This window comes from Aulonocara sp. 'chitande type north' Nkhata Bay, linkage group LG1 (assembly GCF_057382095.1).
Source record: "Aulonocara sp. 'chitande type north' Nkhata Bay isolate Kocher_YH1m ecotype deep benthic linkage group LG1, A_spYH_male_GT1.1, whole genome shotgun sequence".
In the NCBI taxonomy this organism is placed as follows: domain Eukaryota; kingdom Metazoa; phylum Chordata; class Actinopteri; order Cichliformes; family Cichlidae; genus Aulonocara; species Aulonocara sp. 'chitande type north' Nkhata Bay.
Window position 1 is genome coordinate 24,230,785 of NC_141344.1, and position 22,153 is coordinate 24,252,937.

The following is a 22,153-nucleotide window of genomic DNA, read 5'->3' on the forward strand; positions in this document are numbered from 1 at the left end:
CCTACTAATTCTTAATGAGTCAGAGCCACGAATCAGCTTCAGCAATATGGAATTCTAGCTGTGGCTGACAGACTTGCTTAAATCCAGATTTTACAAGTAGGGGAGAGCCATCAGCTCTACTCGATCAATGAGAATCAAATTGTTCCGATGCACCATGGTCAGTGTGTAGAGACAAAAAAACAACGAAAGAAAAGAAAAACAAGTGCAACATGATGATTAGTTTTACATTTTTGCTTGTTTTGGTTGAATATACTGCTAAGTTTACATGTGGTTTGACTACATTTGACAACATTTTGCTGGTGGGTAACCCAAAACTGGCTGAAATATTCCACTTTTCTTCTCTTAATCAAAGACATCTTTGTCGATCCTGGTGAACAGGTGCCTTCAAAATGAACATTTGTCTCACATTCTTGGCAGTCCTTTCAAATTTGCAGTCATATATTTTCTTGTTCAGATGTATTGATAACCATGGTACTTATTAACCCAATCACACACATTCAACTAATTTTTTTTTTTTAATGTCTGTACCTAATCGCCTTGTCATGGTTCAGTATCTTCCCCAGGGATACATCAATATGTAGACTGGAGAAGTTGGGGATCGACAGCCACCCTCATATGAAGCATACAATGTATGTACAATGTATATTTTAATATTGTGTCCTGAGAAAAATGTGAGTTGGACCTTTTTCTTTGACAAAGTTAGTTTGGAAAATTGAGCAAGCTGTACAGTGCTGATGCGTCTGTAGTATCTTTATTTCTCTACATGTCTTGTTGATCTCCTGAGGGCTGCTCTGCTTCACAGCAGGTTCGCCTTCAGCCCATCTCTTTTCTAAAGACAGGAAGGAACGGGTGTGCTGGCTGGACCATCATTTTTTCCTCCCATAGAAAGTCAGTGATGAGAATAATGTCGTGGCCATACACTCCACACATACACACACAAACATTAAAAAAAACACATTAGCCCCAAGGGACGTGTGCACTCTTTGAATGAAGACGCAGAGGGTGGAAAGGACTGATGTGAACCTTTCATATACACACTTAAACACACAAGAGCCTGAGTGGGGATGGGGGTGGGTGACCCAGGACTAAAGACGCCACATTTTAGATAAAAATTCAGTTCAGCTGTCCTGTAATTTTAACTACAGCTATGATTTAGTGGTATTTTAAGTAGCTTAACAAGATGAACTATTGTTTTATTAGATAATTATTGGGATTGTATTTGATTAAATTCAATACAAAGCAGTAAAGTAACACTGTGGTTCAGAAATGGTGCAGCATAGGAGACGAAACAAAGGACAAAGAAAGAAGGAAAGGGTCATCCTACCTCTGAGCTCATCGTGACGTATATCTGCCCGCAGCTCCGCCCTGGCCTACGTGTGCTTTATGCATGCGTATTGGAGTGTCTTTAGTATCACAATCAGTGCTCGAGCTGAATCTGAGCCAGAAGATCCATTAGAGCTGATTGAGGAGCATCAGGGTGCAGAAGTAAGCTTGAGAGAAGGTGAGACGGAGAAAAGACATAACCAACATGAGCACGAGGACAACTGGAGCCACAAGTAACTCTACACAAGTAAAGACACACATACATGTACAGTAGTACAAAGAATATTATGTAAAACCGCTCGACAATAGTGGAAAGTATACCAATAAAGTGTATCGATATGAGTCAAAGTGTGCGTCTGCAGTTCAGCATCAACAAATGAAGTTAACAGGAGTTCATGTGACTAGTTCACATGACATAGAAATCAGCTTTTAAACAGAGTGCAGTTATGGGTTTCTTCAAATATTAACTAGGTGACAATAAATGTCCTAAAACCAAAATTAATTTGCAGGTGACAGACTAACAATTTAAAGACTGAGCTGGCACGTTGAAGCTCCAAAGACACACCCACAGATCCACCAATTAAACTGTAAACAAGACACGATCAGCGTTAATTGTTCACTGTTTCAAAAGAAAATAAAGTCCTTGTTATAACATGTCAGTGACACAGATGTTTTTGAAGCAGTTGTTAAAATTGTTTAATGCATTAGAAACATTGTATGCTAATGAATTAGAAAATGCATTACTTCAAAGATCGAGACACAGGGATGATGCCTTTGTTGTTTTGTCATAGATGATGTGAAGGTAATCATTTTCATCAAGGCCTCATTCTTAGAACAGATTGCAAATGGTAAAGATGAATTACACTGGACTCACTGTTTCTTATACGAAGTAATTTTGATTATTAATTACATTATTGATTAACAACTGACTGAAAATCAGTATCAGATAATTAAAGGTATTTACAGGTTTATCTGACTATTATACATCACATACACAGCTTCAGCCAAAGTGCCCACTAGAGGGCACACTTGTTCAAAAGTCTACAAATATTCTAAATCACAAAACTAATGAGTCATAATTCTGGTTTGTTTTTGTCAGATGTCAAACAAATCCAGATGCAACCTGAGAAGGGAACATGAAAGAGCCTGTGCATCAATCATCCAGGGATGAGGGAAATCTCAGATGGTTGATTCTGTTCATCATTACATTTATCACTGAGACATAACTTTCAGCATACTGGTTACTTAACAGCCTTTTGGAAATGATTTTCATACTTTCATGTTACAGTAAAAAAGAAATAATCCCCCCTTTTGTTGTAGATGCGTAGTATTAGATGGTGGGCTCAAGCCTGAAGCTATCAAATTGAAGAGGTGGAGGTGGAAGGACGTCTGGTTGGTGTACTACAACCCTCCTAGCCACCTGTGCATGCTGGGAGAAGACAGCACTGTCTTATGAAGCCAAGTCAACCAGTGATACATGCAAACTTGTATCCTGGTGATAATTGGAGAGATGTCTGCCAATAAGTCTTTTGTGCAATATGAGGACATCTGAATAAGCTTTAAAGGTCATATTGTGAGTTGCTAACCTCTGGATTAGCTCGCATGTCATTGCACTGAAGATCTCAACAACTTTAACGTCAATGTTAATGTTTTCATCCTGAATTGATTGAATAAAAATGGCAGTTTTATAAAAGTTACACATCCCCATTTTTGCCGTTTCCTGTCTTGGCTGCTTCATTCATGTTGGAAATATCATATCCACTAGCAAGCTGACTCTGAGGGAGACCATCAGCCTCAGCAGTGAAGGGCAGAAAGGTGCATGTGGAATACACATTACGGTATTCTACCAATTATGTAAGTGTTAGGAAAAAAATTATATCTCTATGTTTTGATAATAGTTTTTCAACATCTAATATTTAAGATAATTCTGATCTTTTTGTCATTAATCTCTTGGATGAGCCCCCAACAGTGCATGGTCCCCTGGGCAAGTGTCCAGCATGCCCTTGGGATGATCCAGCCAAGCCTGGATGGCAAAATGTCTCTGGACCGGTGTTGTACCAAAAAATGATTGTGGATTCATATTTAATCTGGTGTAAATGACTCGTTGAACAAAAAAACAGTAATATTCCGGCAGCTGGGGTGCCAAAATAATACCAGAAAATACCAGAAAATAACTTTCTCATAAAAATACGGCTATTTTCAGTAATGACAATACAGTTTGTTGCCCTAATTTTACATGGGATTTTCAAGTGCTTTTAAACATTAAATTAGGAACATTTTAACGTGATTAAACAATGAAATTACCTATAAACAAGGTCAATGAATGCGGCAATATGAATAATAATACTTAACAGTTGGTTTAAATAATAATAATGGATTGCATTTATATAGCGCTATTCAAGACCCTCAAAGCACTTTACAATTCCACTATTCATTCACTCAGGCAAGCTACAGTTAGCCATAGCTGCCCTGGGGCAGACTGACGGAGGCGAGGCTGCCATATCGCACCATCGGCCCCTCTGGCCATCACCAGTACGTGGTAGGTGAAGTGTCTTGCCCAAAGACACAACGACCGAGACTGTCGGAGCCGGGGCTGGAACCGGCAACCTTTGGATCGATTTGGATCGGTCGCTTCCCAACTCATCTAGCCCGGATCCTTTGGATCCGTTGTTGATTATAAGCTAGATGATGCCCGCTAATGTTTGGCTCGAGTCTCCTAAAATCACACTTTCCCTCTGAGAAACCCTAAATATTTGAACAAATATAACCACATTTTATGAAAAGAACAATATTTATTAATATTTGAAACACACTTAACTTGGGACACAGGAATGATTGTAGAAAAGTTTTCTTCAACAACTGCAATACACATGTATATTTTCAAAAGGTGACATCTCTGGCCCCTTTCTGGCCCCGACACAGTTGACTACAACACTTTCTTCTGGATTAAGCATCTCATATTCTCTTATTCATCTCTTATTCTGTGTTTCTCTTCATCCACCAGGATTGATTTTCAGTACTGGAGGGCTGAAAATGGACTTTCCCACCCCGTTCATGAGTGAGGTATGAAAAACATATGAAGCTAATTTTGTTAAGCACAGTGTTATTGTGAATTGCCCCTACTTAAAATGAATTCAATTGGGCTGAATTAAATTTCTTTAAAACATAACAACATCGTCCCCTTCAGAAAGCCAGCATGATTGTAGCTAAAAGAGCCTGCAATCACCATCTCTCCCCTTGTTTAGGGTTTGGCTATGTGACAGGATTGCACGTTTGTGTATTGAAGAGGTTCGCTATCATCTGGCTGACACTTTTGAATTTGTTGAAATCTCTGACCCTTTCCTCAATCATATTAACAGTGATTCAACATAATCTGTAACCCATTTGACTGCACTTTGTGTTTATGTGAAACTACACCTCTGCCGGATACTGATTCCTTCCTGGACTTGTTCCCCATATCTTCTGGGCTCAGTGAACTCCCTGTCTAACTTCACACAGAAGATTATTTGCTTTAGACTCTAGCATTTCTCTTGAACTTTTGATTTGGACTGACTAAGCAGTCTTTCTCTTTGCTTAGATGTTGTTGTTTTTTCACCCTTTGTCTGCTGTGATTTTATGGTAATTTGAAACATAAAATCTTATAACTAAACAGGGAGAACCATGAGAAAAAGTGTTTTTTAAGAGTAATCTGGCAAAGAGGATAGCAGAAATTGCAACAATAAAGATGTTTTAGATGGCCTAAAAGAAGTAACGTATTTTACCAAAATAAATAAGACATTACAGGCTCTGTAACGGATCCGCGACCCGGGTCCGGATCGGAGTCCACTTGCACAGCGAGTTTGGAACAGATCATGACTGGACCCGATTTGGATCGGTCGCTTCCCAGCTCATCTAGCCCGGATCCTTTGGATCCGTTGTTGATTATAAGCTAGAATGATGCCCGCTAATGTTTGGCTCGAGTCTCCTAAAACCACGCTTTCCCTCTGAGAAACAGTTTCATTACACTTTAATACCGTATTTAAATGACCGTGGTCTTCCCTCATTCTCATATACGTCACAATTTTCTCACAGCAAAATCAAACAAATTAGTGACAGTGAATATGGAAAAGTTTCCTTCATTCACTGCAACACACCTTTGCACATGGGCTCGTGAGCGCATGTGTTGTGCTGTATGAATTTTGACAATATGATGCGGTGTTTATAAAGGGACTGAGAAGGAAAGGTAAATTTTGAGCAAATTTCATTAAAAAAAAACAAAACAGATCTACGCTCACACCTTTGCGCGTGCGCACACGAAGTGCTGCTCTTATGGAACGCGCGTGCGTCATATTCGATTTGTGCATGTGTCTGTTTGTAACGTCGCTGAAAAAGCTGCGGTTTGAAATTTTTCTTCTGCACCTAAATTTTCTGGTTCAGATGAGTTCAGTGAGAAGCGCTAAACGTCCAAATTTACGGAAAAGCACACTTAGCGATTCAGTTTCTTCAACTTTCGTTTTAAGTGAAGGTAAGTGCAATCTTTAGACTAAAAATCAGCAAGTACAAAAACAGAGTATGTTTTGGCTTCACATCTTACTTTTAATATATGTGTTTCAAATCTAAACATTTTAAAAATGATATCCAGTTGATTATGTCAGAAAAGCACTTTTTAGTAGCTACATTCTACTGTAAAGGTGATTTTACTGCTTACCTGTTAGACGCAGCTTGTCTGATAAAAATTGATTTCCTTTTGTATATTAACTATAAAAACAAAGAGTTTTTAATTCTTAAAGACCCTTTTATACGATTTTAGGCCAAATTCTTTTAGTTGCTTTGAGCTTTTCTTTACCGCTGTGGTGATTTCCTCTTTTTCTGAATTTTAAAAACTACATTGTGAACAAACAAACTGACATTTGAAAGAGATTTTTTGCAAGAAAAACAAGAAAATGTTGTGATCTGTTGCTATGATATGAATCATAACAATATGACGCTGGAAAAATAAAATTCTGTATTAAGAGCGCATTTCATATATGGGTGTGATTCAAATATAATTCTGTTCATTAAAAACAAAACAAGCTGGCACCGTGAAGTTTATATCTAAGAGAATCTGCACTGATTTGCACAGAGTTGCTTCTGATGGAAACATGCTCAAATCATAGTTATGAAGTCTGATAAGCTTTGTGTTAGAGACTCACTTAACCCCATGTTTCCCTTTCATTTTACAGCCATGTTGAGAAGAAGCCAAAGACTTCAGTCTAACGGCTATTACGGCCAAGGAGAGCCGTTAATCTCCTACAAGGAGACTTTACACAGGTTAGTGCTGGTCTACATGTTCTTTGTTGTCATCCACTGACATAGATGCAGGTTTTGTAATCATAATCCATTTTATTCTTCCATGTACATTTTTTCTTACATGATTTTGTTTTTTCTGTGCAGAGTTTCCAAAAGGCGACGGCCCCGTCCAATCCCTGACAATATTGACCAAGACACAGTTGAATACAACACTGTTGACTGTGACACTGTGGACTACAACTACGATGACCGTGACACTGTGGACTACACCACTGATGATTTTATTGACTACAGTAGTGGCAGCAGCAGAGGTCTCTTCAGAGCCATCAAGGCATTGGGACTTTTGGTCCTCATGCTGGCCTTGTGTTTTGGTAAATGATCTCCTTCCACAAACAATTACAGTCTTTCTAGTACTATGTGCTTTTCTTCTGGATTAAGCTTCTCTTTTTATTCTGTGTTTCTCTTCATGCACCAGGATTGATTTTCAGTATTGGAGGGCTGAAAATGGACTTTTCCACCCCGTTCATGAGTAAGGTATAAAAAACATATGAAGCTCATAATATATTCCCTGAAAATTAATCAGATGACAGTTTATTATTATATATATATATTATAACACGAATGGTTCTTCTCATTTGAAGTACTTAATGAATAGACATGAACAGGTGGAAAGGAAGGTACAAGAGCTGCAAAGGGAGTTAATGGACTTAAGAAAAAGAATTGACTTCCTTCTTCCAGTTGGGGACAGGATGCCCAACTTTGCTCTGGAGGAACTGGGTAAGACATGAAATCGGATCAGAATTCACGTAAGAATTTCTTTGTTGTTGTTTTGCGATTCCTTTCTCACTCTGTGTTTTTGTCTACAGGAGCAAAGATTGTTAAAGAACAGTCTTCAGCATCCTACCTTTCAGAACAGGGTGGATTGAAGCTGTGGGGGCTTACATTGATACCCGCAAAACCACCCTGTGTAAGCTCAAGAGTCGTTATTCAGGTATAATCTACTTTCACAAAAAAACAAGATACTATCTCACACATCTGCATGATTTAATAGTCAAACACTAGCGGTCCAAACTGAACTCTGTTTTTGTTTCCTTTTCTCTGTAGGGTCGAGCACCCATGCTCCCAGCAGTGTGTTGGAGTTTTGTGGGTTCCCAGGGACATTTAACAATTAAGCTGTAACACAGCATCGCCATCAGTCATGTGACACTGGGTCACATTTCTAAGATGGTGTCACCATCTGGAAAGGTCTCCAGTGCTCCCAGGATGTTTTCAGTGTTTGTAAGTCACAGATTTCCACTGCACCACTGTTCAACTGTTGCATTTTACATATGTGTATATAGATAACAACTTTATCTGTATTTATTTCTGTCTTTTCAGGGAAAGAGAGCATTAGACGACAGTGGTGTCCACCTGGGAACATTCGTCTATGATGAAAATGGAGATCCACTCCAAACATTCAGGATACCCGTGAGTACACTGTGCCATTATACACATGCACATAGACTTTTCTATCCAGAGTACTTAGAGGTTAGCTCCCCTTGCTATCTGTATATCCTCCCTCATAATAATCACAGTATTCCTAAATTTACCATCCTTTCAAGAGTCAAGAAAACTATTATGCAACTAACCCATCTGGTTTTTGTTTTGTCTCTCAGGATGACAAAGTAGACGTCATTCGCTTCATTACGCTGCATGTGTTGAACAACTGGGGCAATCGTGAGTATTCCTGTCTGTACAAGTTCCGAGTTCATGGAAAGCTGGCATAACTAGCTTCCCACGAACTCCATCTATAAAAGAAAAGAGAGGAAAAATGTGAAAGTGAATCAGACTGCAACACATATTTAAATAATTGTACTTGGAAAAATTTTTCAATTTAACCCATTTTTTTCCTCCAGCGAATGTCCATCCTACCAGGTAAGACATGTCTGATTAAGATGTTTACAGTCTGATTCACCTCACCCCCAACCAGCCGTGGCAGAGGGCTTGCCCCTCCCTGAGCCTGGCTCTGCCAGAGGTTTCTTCCTGTTAAAAGGGAGTTTTTCCTCTCCACTGTTGCCAAGTGCTTGCTCAAAGGGGATCATCTGATTGTTGGGGTTTTTCTTCTCTTATATTGTAGGGTTTTTACTCTACATATACAGTGCTTAACAAATTTATTACATCACCTGTCATAGAAATAAGAACACCCCAAATTCTTACATTAGGTGATGTTCAACTAACTTTGTTAAGCACTGTGTTATTGTGAATTGGCCCTCAATTGGAACTCATTTGGACTGAATTAAATTTCTTGTAAAACATAAAAATTCTCTAAATTGTCTCCACTGGAAATTTAGAGATATTTTTAAAATAACAAGAATAAAATTTTAAGAAAATATTTTTCATGTCTTTTGGTATTATTAATTGTAAGAGTATATTAAACAAGCGTGATAACACTATGGCCAGAGGATTTAAATTTTGAAAATGAACATTTAAACTCCCAAAAGTAAAGAAAGTAAAGTCCATGTTGCATGTGCTGTGATATGAAAAGCCTTCACTGTGATGCAGGCTTTGAGGTTTAGTGAGTGTAGATAACAGCAATGTTATGGTTGTCCATACTGCCTCCTGTTGCTGCTGTTACGGAGAGTTCCAGCAGGTGTCGCTGTGGTTCTCTCTGGGGGTTATGTGTACTTCCTGTTACGAGTGTACAACGTTCATGTTGGCTGCTAATAAACGCCTGGCATACAGTTACAGCGGACTGATTATTATAAGCAAACCTACAGTGAGGTAACTTCAGGTTTAACCACGTGTTTGTAGTTGGGACACCAGATAGACCAGTGGTCGGCAACCTGCGGCTCCGGAGCCTCATGCGGCTCTTTAGTCCTTTTAGTGCGGCTCCGTGTGGCTTGGGAAAATAAATTTGTTTTTGTTTTTTTAAGTAATTAGCTGAAGTGTATTTTATTCATGTTAGTTCTTTTTTAACTTGTAGTTCTAAATTGGAAGATTATTGTGATATTGAAATACAAACATAAAATTATATTCTTTTATTTTTTGATCACTCAAAATAAGCGTCACACTCGCGGAAGCCGGTGTACCCGCCTAAACGCCATGCATTTATCCAGACTTTCAACCCCAGGTAGGCCAATTATGGATCTTCGGATCCACATTATGTCAGCAGCTATTCTCCACCGTGAATTATGTTAAAAACAAACACCGCTGCGCCTCACAGACGACAGCTTACAGTCCTGCATAAAGATGAAAGTGACTTCGTACAGCCCCGATTTGCAGACGCTGTGCACAGAGGTTCAGGAGCAGAAGTCCCATTGTAAACATACCACGGCAGACTCCACGATGTTTCCATGAACATGTTTTTCAGCATCTCGTTATTGACCACTTTTCACACACAGTTGCTGTACAGCCGGCTGTAGCTTTTCAGCTCACAGCCCGACGTACACCAACAACAACAAAACAGCATAAATGGCACAGACGTTAAGGCGGCGAGGCGTGATTGCGGGTGCCGCTCAGGTGCGTCCGCCTCTCCTGCAGCAGCGCTGCAGACCACGCCCCGCCACACACATTAACCAGGTGAAATACATATTTACGCAGAATTTTGCAAATATCTGTTTTTTAATTTTTAGCAGCATAGTGCTTTTTTTCCAATTATTTTTTAAAAGTCAGGTCAAGGCTCCAAAAGCCCAACGACGATATAAGGGTGGCGGCTCACAACAGTTTTTGTTTGCTACATGGATCATTTTAGTTCAACTGGGTTCTTTCCTTTTGTTATATTTCTTTAAGAGTTCAAAATGTGTTAATTACATAAATAAAATAAAAATTTTATTTAAATAAAATTACAATTTTATTCATGTCATGATGTCACACAGTGGAAATTTGTGTTTTTATGTTTTATCAATCTGTGTATTGGTACATAGTGTTGATTTTATTTGCATGATTTTATTGTGATATTTATATTGCATGTTTGTTTATTGATATTTATACTGCATGGTTTTATCCTCATATTTATATTATGTGTGTTAATGTTGTACCATGTCCCTTTAATCCACTGTGGACTAAACAGACAATTGTAGGCACCTGTGAGGTGGGGGCGTTCCCCAAGGTGGCCTATCAGCCGCCAGGTTGACCTGTTAAAGGGGATAGTAAGCGCAGAGACAGGAAAAAAGGAGCGACGCACGAAGGGTGAGCAGGAGAAATAGGAACGCGTGCAAGCCCGCACGTGTGTGGAACGAACTGCTGCCTGACTGTGGGGTGCCGCGAGTCGTTCGGCGATCCAGTCCCAACGGCAACAGTGGGTGGTGATGGCCGCAATGCACAACAGGGCAGGGATGCCCTTCTGCCTGCATCTGACGGTGAGACGAGGGAGGCCGTGTTCAGGTGTGGAGTAGGGCGGGACTGTGCGGCGACGCGCTGTCCGGATGAGACAGGTCTGCGATAGGAGCCTCCTCCCTGGTCTGCTGCTGGCGAGTTTTATCATACCGGAAGAGGGGGGACTTCCGGATGTGCTTTGCCGTGTGAAGACGTGCGTGCGGAGGCTCCGTGTAAAAGTAGTCAAAATAGTGATATCGCCAGTTTGTTACCATTTTGAGGAAGCTCGGTTAATACGATTCGTGCTGTGGAGTGAATGAGGGTGCTCACGGGGCAATTTATGACCGAAAATGTCCAACCGACAGACCCGTGCCGGCGTAGAAAAGTTGCATGCGGATAGCAACACTGCCGCCGCAGCTAGCAAGGCCACTGCTAACCCAGCACGCGCCGACAACATGCCTCAGTGGGCTCAAGACATGATGTCCGAGATCAAAAAAACAAATGCTGAGATTACAAAATACTGAGAGGAGACAAAAACCGAGATCATGAGATGCAAGGAGGAAATAGAAAAAGGAAGAAAAGAGTCAAAAGCCGAGATGGAAAAGTGGGCTAAGAGTGTGGAAGATAACACTAAAGCTCAGTTTGAGTTGCTACGTGAGGAGGTGAGACTGATAAGCGAGACGTCCGTCAGTCTGGCTAACAAGATGGAAGCGCGGAAAAAAGAAGTGGATGACACGCTGAACGACCAGTCTGACAGTATAACCAGCATGGAGACGAAATTGAAAGAATTGGAGAAGGAGATGCTGACGCTGAGGAGACGTAGTGAAGATCTCGAGGCGAGATCACGACGCAACAACATACGCATCGTGGGGGTAAGAGAAGGGGCTGAGACGGGCAAGACGCCGTCGGAGTTCATAGCTGGACTGCTGAAAGAAAAACTGGGGCTATCGGTGACACCGACGCTTGACCGAGCACACCGAACACTCGGCGCGAGACGAGACGGAGCCGGGGCTCCACCGAGAGCGTTCGTGGTGAGATGCCACTACTATATAGAGAAGGAGGAGATACTGAGGAAGGCGAGGGAAATGGAGAGAACGCCGGAAGGTCGGAGTGGACGAATTCATATCTTCCCAGACTACACCCAGGAAGTAAACAACAAGAGAGCAGCCTTCAAAGAAGCAAGGAGCCTCCTGCGTACCTACGGGGGGGTCAGATATGGGCTCCGTTATCCGGCAACGCTGGTGATTACACCAGAAGGGGGACAAACGAAAACCTTCGAGACCCCAAAAGACGCCATGGAGTTCATCAAGAAGACGCTGACTCCCGGGTGAAACATATGGGCTGGTCTGAGCTTGGCTACGTATAAGGGCTACACTGGTGTAAGGACTTAAATGTCTCAGGAAAGATATTGGTGATTGGATTTTGCAATATTGGTGAAGTACCACCTCATCTTGTTTTATATTTGAATATTTTGTTTAAGAAATTGCTTTATACTACTTACATGTTATTTTTGTATTACTGGATTTTATTTTCAAGGATCTTTTTGCTACAAGTTCCCCCCGACTGTTTTTTTTGTTTTTTTTCCCCTCCCCCCTCTTTTTAGGAGGTGGGTAGCTTAGAGGGTGATATTATATTTTTAGAACCATGGGATATTTTGCACGGAGCCGCACACGGTGGGCTTGGTGTGTAGGAGATGGTGGACCGGTTGGCCACGAGGGTGCTTGTTAATGAGCACTGTGTTTGGGTTCGTATTCATATATGCAATGTGTTATGTGTTACTTGTGTATGTGTGTGTGTTGTTTCCCCATTTTTTCCCAGACACCGTCCCTTTATTTTTTCTGTTTTTGCTGCCAGACCTTCAGGGTGTGATCCAGATGGTGGACGACATGGGAGCGTAGTGGACATGTTGGCCTGTGGACTCCTGGCATGGCACCGGACATGGCTGTGAGCGGAATGGGCACGAACTTGATTAGCTGGAACGTAAGGGCGATCAACAAACCGGCTAAACGGAGTAAAATCTTTTCATATTTAAGAGACCAGGGAGCGGAGTAAGAGTCGAGGAGTGGCCATCCTTATACACAGGAATGTACAATTCATAGAAACAACCGCCATAAAAGACAAACACGGTCGATATGTTATTGTAGCTGGGAAATTATTCAATATGCCAGTAGTGTTGGCAAATATATACGCACCCAATTGGGATAATGTTCAATTTTTTAAGGATTTGTTTTCGTTACTACCTAACTTGGACACACATAATTTGATTTTGGGGGGAGACTTGAATTGTGTCCTAGATTTAACTCTGGACCGCTCTAGCCCAACACCCGGTGTGCTAAGTAAATCTGCTCAATGCGTTAACTCCTTTTGTGAAGCATATGGTATATTCGATCCATGGAGATATGCAAATCCAACTGTTAGACAGTACTCCTTTTATTCCCTGCCACACCAAACTTATACTAGAATCGACTATCTTTTGTTAGACAAGAAATTGACCCCAATGGTAATGCATGTAGAATACCCTGGTATAGTACTATCTGACCATAGCCCAGTCACACTGAAACTTAAATTCCCTGACTATACACCACCTCAGAGGATGTGGCGTCTTAATAGTAGATTGTTGGCTGATGATGATTTTAAAGAATTCATCAATTCGCAAATAGTTTTTTTCTTGGATCTTAATGATACTCCTGATATAAGCAGTGGCATTTTATGGGAATCATTAAAAGCGTACGTACGCGAACAAATTATTTCATACAGTGCTGGTGAAAGGAAAAGAAGAATGAAACGTACCACAGAATTAATGACAGCAATAAAAGAAGTTGACCGGGCAAATTCTATGACTCCATCTGAGGAGCTGCATAGAAAAAGGATTTTGCTCCAGACCGAATATGACATTCTGACAAGTCAGCGCGAGGAGGATTTATACCTTAGGTCGAGACAAGATCTCTATGAGCATGGTGAGCGCGCCGGCAAACTCCTGAGCTACCAGCTGAAACAATCAGCAGCTGCTGGTATGATAGTAGAGATAGGAGACAATGTGGGTAATAAAATTACAGATCAGAAGGGGATTAACAATCAATTTAAATCTTTTTATGAGGACTTGTATACCTCAGAAATAAATGATAGGGACCGAGTGAAGAATTTTTTTGAAAACCTTGAAATACCACCACTAGAGGCAGCAGATAGAGATAGGTTAGAGGAACCCTTATCTGTCATGAAGATAGACAAAGCAATTCGGGGTATGAAGACAGGAAAAGCGCCGGGCCCTGATGGGTACCCAAGTGAGTTTTATAGGACATTTGCTCCCGCACTGATTCCCTTACTTTGCAGAGTATTTAAGGAAGTTCTTGATAAAAAAGCTCTGCCCCAAACAATGTCACAGGCCTTGATCTCTGTGCTCCTTAAGAAGAATAAGGACCCACTTAAATGTGAGTCATATCGCCCAGTAAGTTTACTTGGATGTGATTATAAAATACTGACCAAGGTACTGGCAGCTAGAATTGAGCTTGTCATAAGTAAGATAATACATCCTGATCAGACAGGGTTTGTTGCAGGTAGACAACTCTCCAGCAATCTCCGCCGTCTGTTCAATGTAGTATACTGCTGAAGATAACATTATGCCAGAGATTGTGATATCCTTAGATGCCCACAAAGCCTTTGATCGAATAGAGTATTACTATCTATTTACGGCCCTCGAAAGATTCGGCTTTGGTCCAACATTTTGCTCATGGATTAAAATAATTTATTCGAGCCCCCAGGCTATGGTGAGAACGAATAATATCGTATCTGAACCCTTCTCTCTATTCCGGGGAACAAGACAGGGGTGCCCTTTGTCACCCCTGCTCTTTGATGTGGCAATTGAACCCCTTGCGATGATGCTGAGACAGGCTGCTGAATTGGTAGGGATACAAAGGGGGACACAAAACCATAGGCTGTCCTTGTATGCTGACGATCTCCTCCTTTTTCTGTCAAACTCTGCCACTAGTATCCCGGTGGCCCTTGGTATTATCAAAGATTTTGGGAGGGTGTCGGGCTATAAAATTAATTTAGACAAAAGTGTTCTTTTCCCCATTAATAAACAGGCGAGGAAACTTTCTTTCCGGGCCTATCCCTTTGCAATACATAAGGATAGATTCGCATATTTAGGTGTTAATGTAACTAGTAAGTATAAAAATTTACTGGACTATAACTTTAAAGTTGCACTGGACAAAGCGAAATTAGATATGGAAAGGTGGGCGTCGCTCCCCTTATCATTAGCAGGGAAGGTAAATTCTGTTAAAATGATTATACTGCCGCGGCTCCTCTATTTATTTCAGACGATACCGATTTTCATTCCTAAATCATTTTTTAAGGAATTGAACAAATGTACGTCTGCCTTTATTTGGAAAAAACTATCCCCAGGATAAGACGGGAGTTTCTTGAGAGACAGAAAGAAGAGGGAGGTCTGGCTCTGCCGAACTATATGCACTACTATTTTGCTGCTAATATACATAAGTTGTTATTTTGGGTCAAAGAGTTGGATGAGGATGAAACCCCAATATGGGTTCATATGGAAAGGTATGTCTCTAGTCCAGTGTCCCTGCGCTCCCTGGTCTGCGCTCCTCTACCCTTGAGCAAACATCTTTACACAAACAACCCGGTGGTATCTCATTCTCTGAAAATTTGGACTCAATTCAGATCACATTTTAAAAACAGAACCGCCCTCCTGTCTGCTCCCATCTATGGAAATCACTTGTTTCCCCCAGCCCTCGGGGGAACAGCCTTTAGGGAATGGCATAGAGCTGGGGTGGAATGTGTCAAACATCTTTTTAAAAATGGTACTTTTATATCTGCTGCTCAACTGGAAAAGGACTATGGAATCTCCTCCAAGACTAATTACTTTAGATATTTCCAGGTTCGGGACTTTGTGAAAAAGTCATTCAGCCCCTCCCTCGAGCTTCCACAAAGCGGATGGATAGACGAGTTGATGGACACAGATCCGACTGCTAAGGGGACAATGTCCACGCTATATACACATATTCAGAATGTGGCTTCCCCCTCCCTGGACAATGTAAGACGGAAATGGGAGGAAGAATTGGGGCTGGACATTTCAGAGGTTGACTGGGGGGGGGGCTGTAGATCTAGTACACTCTGCTTCTATATGTGTGAGACACGGATTGATACAGTTCAAGGTGTTGCACAGACTGCATTTGTCAAGGGAGAAACTGGCAAGAATGTACCAGGGGGCCGATCCGACCTGCCCCAGATGTAAACAGGTACCAGCCAACTTATGCCACATGTTCTGGTCTTGTTCCAGGCTGAAAGACTTTTGGGCTAACATCTTTAGAACATTCTCATTCATTTCTAATAAGGATATGGAACCAATGCCTCTGACAGCCATCTTTGGTGTGGCACCGAGGGAAACTCAACTAACAGCCTCTCAGAGGAAGGCAATAGCATTCGCCTCATTGCTGGCTAGGAGATTGATTCTACTTAACTGGATAAAGGCAACACCGCCATCCCATAAACGCTGGGTGGAGGAGGTGATGGCACACCTCAAATTAGAACATCTCAGATTTACTATACAGGGCAACACCAAGAAATTCTTTAAGGTCTGGCAGCCTTTCATTTCCTATTTTGAAGATGAGTTTCCTTCCACTCCATAACTGGCAACTCCCCCCACCCCCCACCCCCCCCCCTTTTTTTTTTTTTTTCCCCCTTTTCTTTTCTTCCTCTGTCTGGGTATAGTTTTGTCTTACACTGTGCGGTAGGACTTGAGTTCGAGCTTTTCTGTATGAATGATATGCTTTCTGAAAACTCAATAAAAACACTTTGATTATTATTATCATACCGGAAGAGAAGTTCCTCTCCTGTCCCTTTCAGATAAGGACCATTCGGGGGGGCGGGCAAGATGGCGGACTGAGCAGTCGCATCCGTCTGAACTCCTCACTAAAGTCCCGATGTTTTAATCTTGAAGTTATAAAATCCACTCCTTTGAGCTATATTGACGACGTTTCAGCCCGAACATGAAGAAAACCAACAACACGAAACCTCCGGCAGTGAAAAACCTCCCTTTTACAACCCAGAGAAACAGCGAGCATGACTACCCAGCTCCGATGGAAACTGCTAATTCCAGCAGCAACAAGAGGGACAGACTGTTAACAACCCCTGATAATACTCCTGAGAAACCACATATGGAGAAAAAAGCAAAAGGTACGGCTAGTGATAATGACTCCAACACATCCACTGACACTATACTGAAAGCTATTGAGAGTCTTGGAAAACGTGTTGATGACCGCATGGACGAAGTTAGCAAACAAATTCAACAACATAGCGCCATGCTGGCTTCCATCGCTAAATCAGTGCAGTTTAATTCAGAGGAGCTGCAAGAATGCAAAAAGAAAATAAAACACCTGGAAAAAGAGATGGAATCAATCAAAAAAGATAATGACGATATTAAGGATCGTGTATTGAGCCAGGAAAGATACAAAAGAAGATGGTGTCTTCGTATCAAAGGGAAAAAGGAGAAAACAAATGAAAATATCAGAGAAGAAGTGGTGGAACTTCTAGGAAGGATTGCTCCGGACCTAAAGACGAAGATGGAAGAAGCAGTTGATGTTGTCCACAGAGTGGGAAGAGCGGTGGAGAATAAGCATCGACAAATCATTATTCTGTTTGTGAGACGTGCCGTGAGAGATGACATCTGGAGGCGAACAAAGGCTTCTCCCGTGTGCAAAGAAGAAGGCATCCGCTTTGCTGAAGACCTGACCCCAGAGGACTGGAGATCCAGACAAGCATTGTGGCCAAAAATCGACCAGGCACGGAAGGAAGGCAAGGCTGCAGGCTTTAGGGGCCCTTTTGGTTTCATAGAAGGCAAACTCATCAGGGTAGAGACTCCAGGTACGGGCTGACATCTGACTACGAAAGGAATATACAGTGGAACATTTCGGATGATGGGACTTTTACCTCAAGATTTTCCTACTCCATCTCCTAAACTTCCTCTTTAAAGCTGTTCATCTGATTAAAAACTAATATTTCTTTTTTTTCCTTTAACACAAGGGGACTTAAAGACTCAATTAAGCGCAAAGCTGTTTTTCTGTTCTGCAAGGGGCAACAGGCAAATTGTTTTTTTCTCCAGGAAACTCATTCTGAGGAATCTGATGTGAAATTTTGGTCACAACAATGGGGAGATAAAAATTTTTTTAGTCATGGTACAAACAGGTCGGCTGGGGTTGCTATTTGTTTCAACAGATGTCCTGGTAGGTTTTTGTGCAACATGGCAGACAAAAATGGACATTGGGTTGCCTGTGTGTTAAATACTATTAATAATACTCTGATTATTTTGGTTAATGTTTATGGATACAACAATGATCAAGAGAATAAGAACCTGCTGCATCAAATTTCTACAGTTATAAAGGAACTTTATACCAAATTCCCTAATGATTATATAGTAGTTGGAAGTGATTTCAATGTGACTCCTGATGAATGGTTGGATAGATGGCCTTCAAAGTTTTCAAGAGAACATAAAAACCCAATATTTGAAAAATTCGCTAATGATAATAAATTAATAGATGTATGGAGAGTGTTAAACGAAGATGTAAAACAATTCACCTGGCACAAACCTAATGGTCAAAGCAGGTCACGTATTGATTATTGGTTGGTATCCAACTCAATTTTACAATATGTTAAGGAAACAGTCATTTCTAACAGTCCCTTAAGTGACCATTGCGCCATTATTCTGAGACTACAAAGCAAAGACCAAAACAACACATTTAAGGATTATTGGAAATTTAATTGTCAGATGCTGAGAAATGAGGAGTATTGTAATTCTATTAAAAAATTAATTTTAGATGTCCAGAATGATGAAGCCATCAATACACCGATACTCAAATGGGAATATCTTAAATTTAGAATCAGAAAAACCTTAATTGCATTCGGTAAAAAGTTAAACAGACAAAGAAAAGAAGAGGAATCAAATGTAGTGAAAGAACTTATGAATCTGTATGCCAAATTGAATTGGACTGAGGAAGAAAAAGGAAAAATTTATAATTTACAATCTAAGTTGGACGAAATGTACCTTTATAGAGCCAAGGCTGCTTATTTGCGATCCAAAGCCAAGTGGATAGAAGAGGGTGAAAAGAACACTGCCTATTTTTGCAATCTAGAAAAACGTAGACAAGAATATAACTCAATATGTAACCTAATAATCGACGGAGAGGAATGTACAGACCCTAAACGCATTTCAAATGAAGTATTTACTTTTTACAGTAACCTTTATAAGTCTTCATACTCAGAACAAAATGTCACCTCCTTCTTTGACAAAATCAGTAATTGGATTCCAGTAATTGATGATAATTTTAGAGAAATTTGTGATGAAGACCTGACTATAGAAGAATTTGATTTTGCTATTAAGAGCATGGCATCTGATCGTTCACCGGGACCAGATGGTATAACAACTAATTTCTATAAGCACTTTTGGGAAGACCTAAAATTACTATTATTCAGTGCAATAAATGAATGTATAAATCATAAGGAGCTTATGACAACAATGAAACAGGGAGTTATAAAATTAATTCCAAAACCGGGGAAAGATAAGAAAAAACTAATTAATCTAAGACCTATAACACTTTTAAATACAGACTACAAAGTTTTTACAAAAGTTTTAGCCACAAGACTAAAAACAGGTATTTCTGAAATAATTAGCCCAACACAATCAGGATTTCTCAAAGGACGGTTGATCCGAAATAATATCCGCTTGGTTTTGGACCTCATCGATTACAATTACCTAATTAAGGATGATGGTTTTATGTTGTTCTTGGACTTCCATAAAGCATTTGATTCTATTGAACACACTTTTATTATTAAGACATTTAAACATTTTGGGTTTGGTGATGCATTTCTGGATATGATCACTATGTTGTATACTGATATTAATAGTTGTGTTTCTCTTTTAGAAGGCACATGTCCCAGGTTCAGGGTGGAGAGAGGTATCAGGCAGGGCTGCAGCATCTCACCTCTTTTATTCATTGTAGCCACTGAATTACTTGCTATTACTGTCATAAACTCAAACATCAAAGGATTAGACATAAATAATCACAAATTAATAATAAGTCAGCTTGCCGATGATACAACAGTCTTTCTAAAAAATAAAGAACAAATTCCATTGGCCTTAGATCCAATAAAGATCTTTTCTGATGCTTCTGGACTACGCCTGAACCTGGACAAATGTGAACTCATGAGTATCCACAATTGTTCTCACTCTTCTTTGTATGATATACCTGTCAAAAATGAAATCAAATATCTTGGAATCTGGATAACTAAATGCATGGCTGATAGTGAAGAAAAAAATATTCAGAATACAATTGACAAATGCAAAAAAAACTCTAAACCATTGGCTACAGAGAGATTTAACGTTGTTTGGCAGGATAATGTTGACCAAGGTTGAATCTTTGTCCAGATTAATCTATCCAGTTTATTCCCTAGCCATCCCACCAAGAATTATAAAAGACATCAATAAGGTGAATTTTAATTTCATATGGAAAAATAAACATCATTATGTTAGTAACAGGGACTTGATAAAAGATTATGAAGAGGGGGGTTTAAAAGCAATCGATTTTGAAATAATGAATGGCATTTTAAAGATTAATTGGCTACGATCTTTCTTGAAAAATGATAATGAGATCTGGTTCTTGATACCATCTCTTATTTTCAACAAAGTTGGGGGGGATCCAATTCCTTTTAGTATGTGATTTTGAAATTTCTAAACTACCCATAAAACTTTCCAAATTTCATCAACAAGTTCTGTTAAATTGGAAATTAATGTTTAAACATAACTTTAGTCCCCACAATGTTCCATTGTGGAATAATAGGGTGATATTGAATCGGGGGAAATCTATGTTTGTGGAAGAATGGATGACAAAACAAATTTGGTCTGTGACACATATAATGGATGAAAATGGAGATATACTTGAATTAAACAGGCTTAATGAGAAATATGACACGAGTTGCTCGTTCGAGCTCTATAAAAAGGTTTCACAGAATATCCCAACAGTCCTTGTAAATACGGTAAAGAACAATTTTTCAAATATACAGACTCCAAATTTGCATAAAGTTAAACTAGATGGTCTTGACTTGGTTAATGGAAAATGCAATAATCAGTTTTTGAGGAGGTATTTGGTTAACACCTTATATCCAGGTAGGACAAAACATTCACTCGTCTTTAAAGATTATAACAAATCTGAGATCTCGTTGATCAGAACCAAATATTTAACATTTCCAATTCCCCCCAAATTTAAAGAAGTCCATTTTAGAACTACAAAAAATATTTACCCCTCCAATGAATTTATGAGAGACAGATTTAAATTTGTGTTAGACAACTGTTATATTTGTAAAACAACTTCGGAAACAACAGAGCACATGTTCTATGGATGTGTGACAATCCAGAATTTATGGAAATCTCTCCATGTCCTAATATTGTCCCAGTATGGATATATTGATTTTTGGTCTTTTCAAAATATTCAAATTGGAGTAATCCTTATGGACAAAAATAGTGAGTTTTTAGTTAACAAAGTATTACATACATAAATGCCGATATGCTAAATCCCCCCCTTCATGGCCTGCTCTTAAAAACGACCTCTCCCTGTTCCGTAAATCTCTTAAGCTGATAAATAAGCCCCAAGCAATCAAATTGCATAGATTTTTAGAGGAGTTTGATTTTTCTTAGCCCCTTATTTAAGTTATATGTCTTGTTTATGGAACCTCACTTTTAGAGATTTTATGATCCCCTTGTCTTCTTTATTTCTGTTCCTTGTTTTTCATTCTTTTTTTATTCTTATTTATTTTTGTATTGGTTATTCATCTTTTTATATTATTATTATGTAGATGTGTGAATATAAATGTGTATGTATACATGTGTATATGCAAATATATGTGTGTGTGTATATATGTTTACTTTTAGTTATTGTCGATTTCATTGTGGTGTATAGGAGATGTGATTCTGTTCTGATTGTTTTAATATGTCGCTTGTCTCTTTGAGATTGTCATTGTTATTGTTCTAAATAAAGTTCTTAAAAAAATTAAAAAAAAAAGATAAGGACCATTCGCCCATGTGTGGCTGGACTGTGGGATTATGGGACTGTGGGAGGGTAATTTTAGCATATGGAAAACATGTTTTAGCCTTGTTTTAATAGTGTATAGTTAGTTCTGCCGGCAGGGTTTTTAGCAGGTTGCAACACTTTTTTTTTTTTTTTTTTTTTTATTGTATACGGGTAATTTTATCTTGTATTTGTGA

The 22,153-nt window shown here is 39.7% G+C and overlaps 1 protein-coding gene across 1 annotated transcript; it reads left to right on the forward strand.

The window, feature by feature from the left end:
* The first annotated feature begins 5,674 nt into the window (after positions 1-5,674).
* On the forward strand, positions 5,675-8,906 carry LOC147339131 (uncharacterized). The gene is made up of 9 exons (XM_086299050.1): positions 5,675-5,827; positions 6,525-6,612; positions 6,736-6,962; positions 7,067-7,125; positions 7,233-7,368; positions 7,458-7,582; positions 7,696-7,869; positions 7,969-8,058; positions 8,247-8,906. The coding sequence occupies exons 1-7, from the start codon at positions 5,740-5,742 to the stop codon at positions 7,768-7,770; spliced, it is 798 nt and encodes a 265-aa protein (XP_086155176.1). The 5' UTR covers positions 5,675-5,739; the 3' UTR covers positions 7,771-7,869; positions 7,969-8,058; positions 8,247-8,906.
* Positions 8,907-22,153: the final 13,247 nt, after the last annotated feature.

Bases quoted from the DNA above. Each gene is read 5' to 3' on its own strand.
- LOC147339131 (XM_086299050.1), top strand. From the start codon at position 5,740: ATGAGTTCAGTGAGAAGCGCTAAACGTCCAAATTTACGGAAAAGCACA. The intron at 5,828-6,524 runs GTAAGTGCAATC...TTCATTTTACAG, and splicing joins AACTTTCGTTTTAAGTGAAG to CCATGTTGAGAAGAAGCCAA. The intron at 6,963-7,066 runs GTAAATGATCTC...TTCATGCACCAG, and splicing joins CATGCTGGCCTTGTGTTTTG to GATTGATTTTCAGTATTGGA.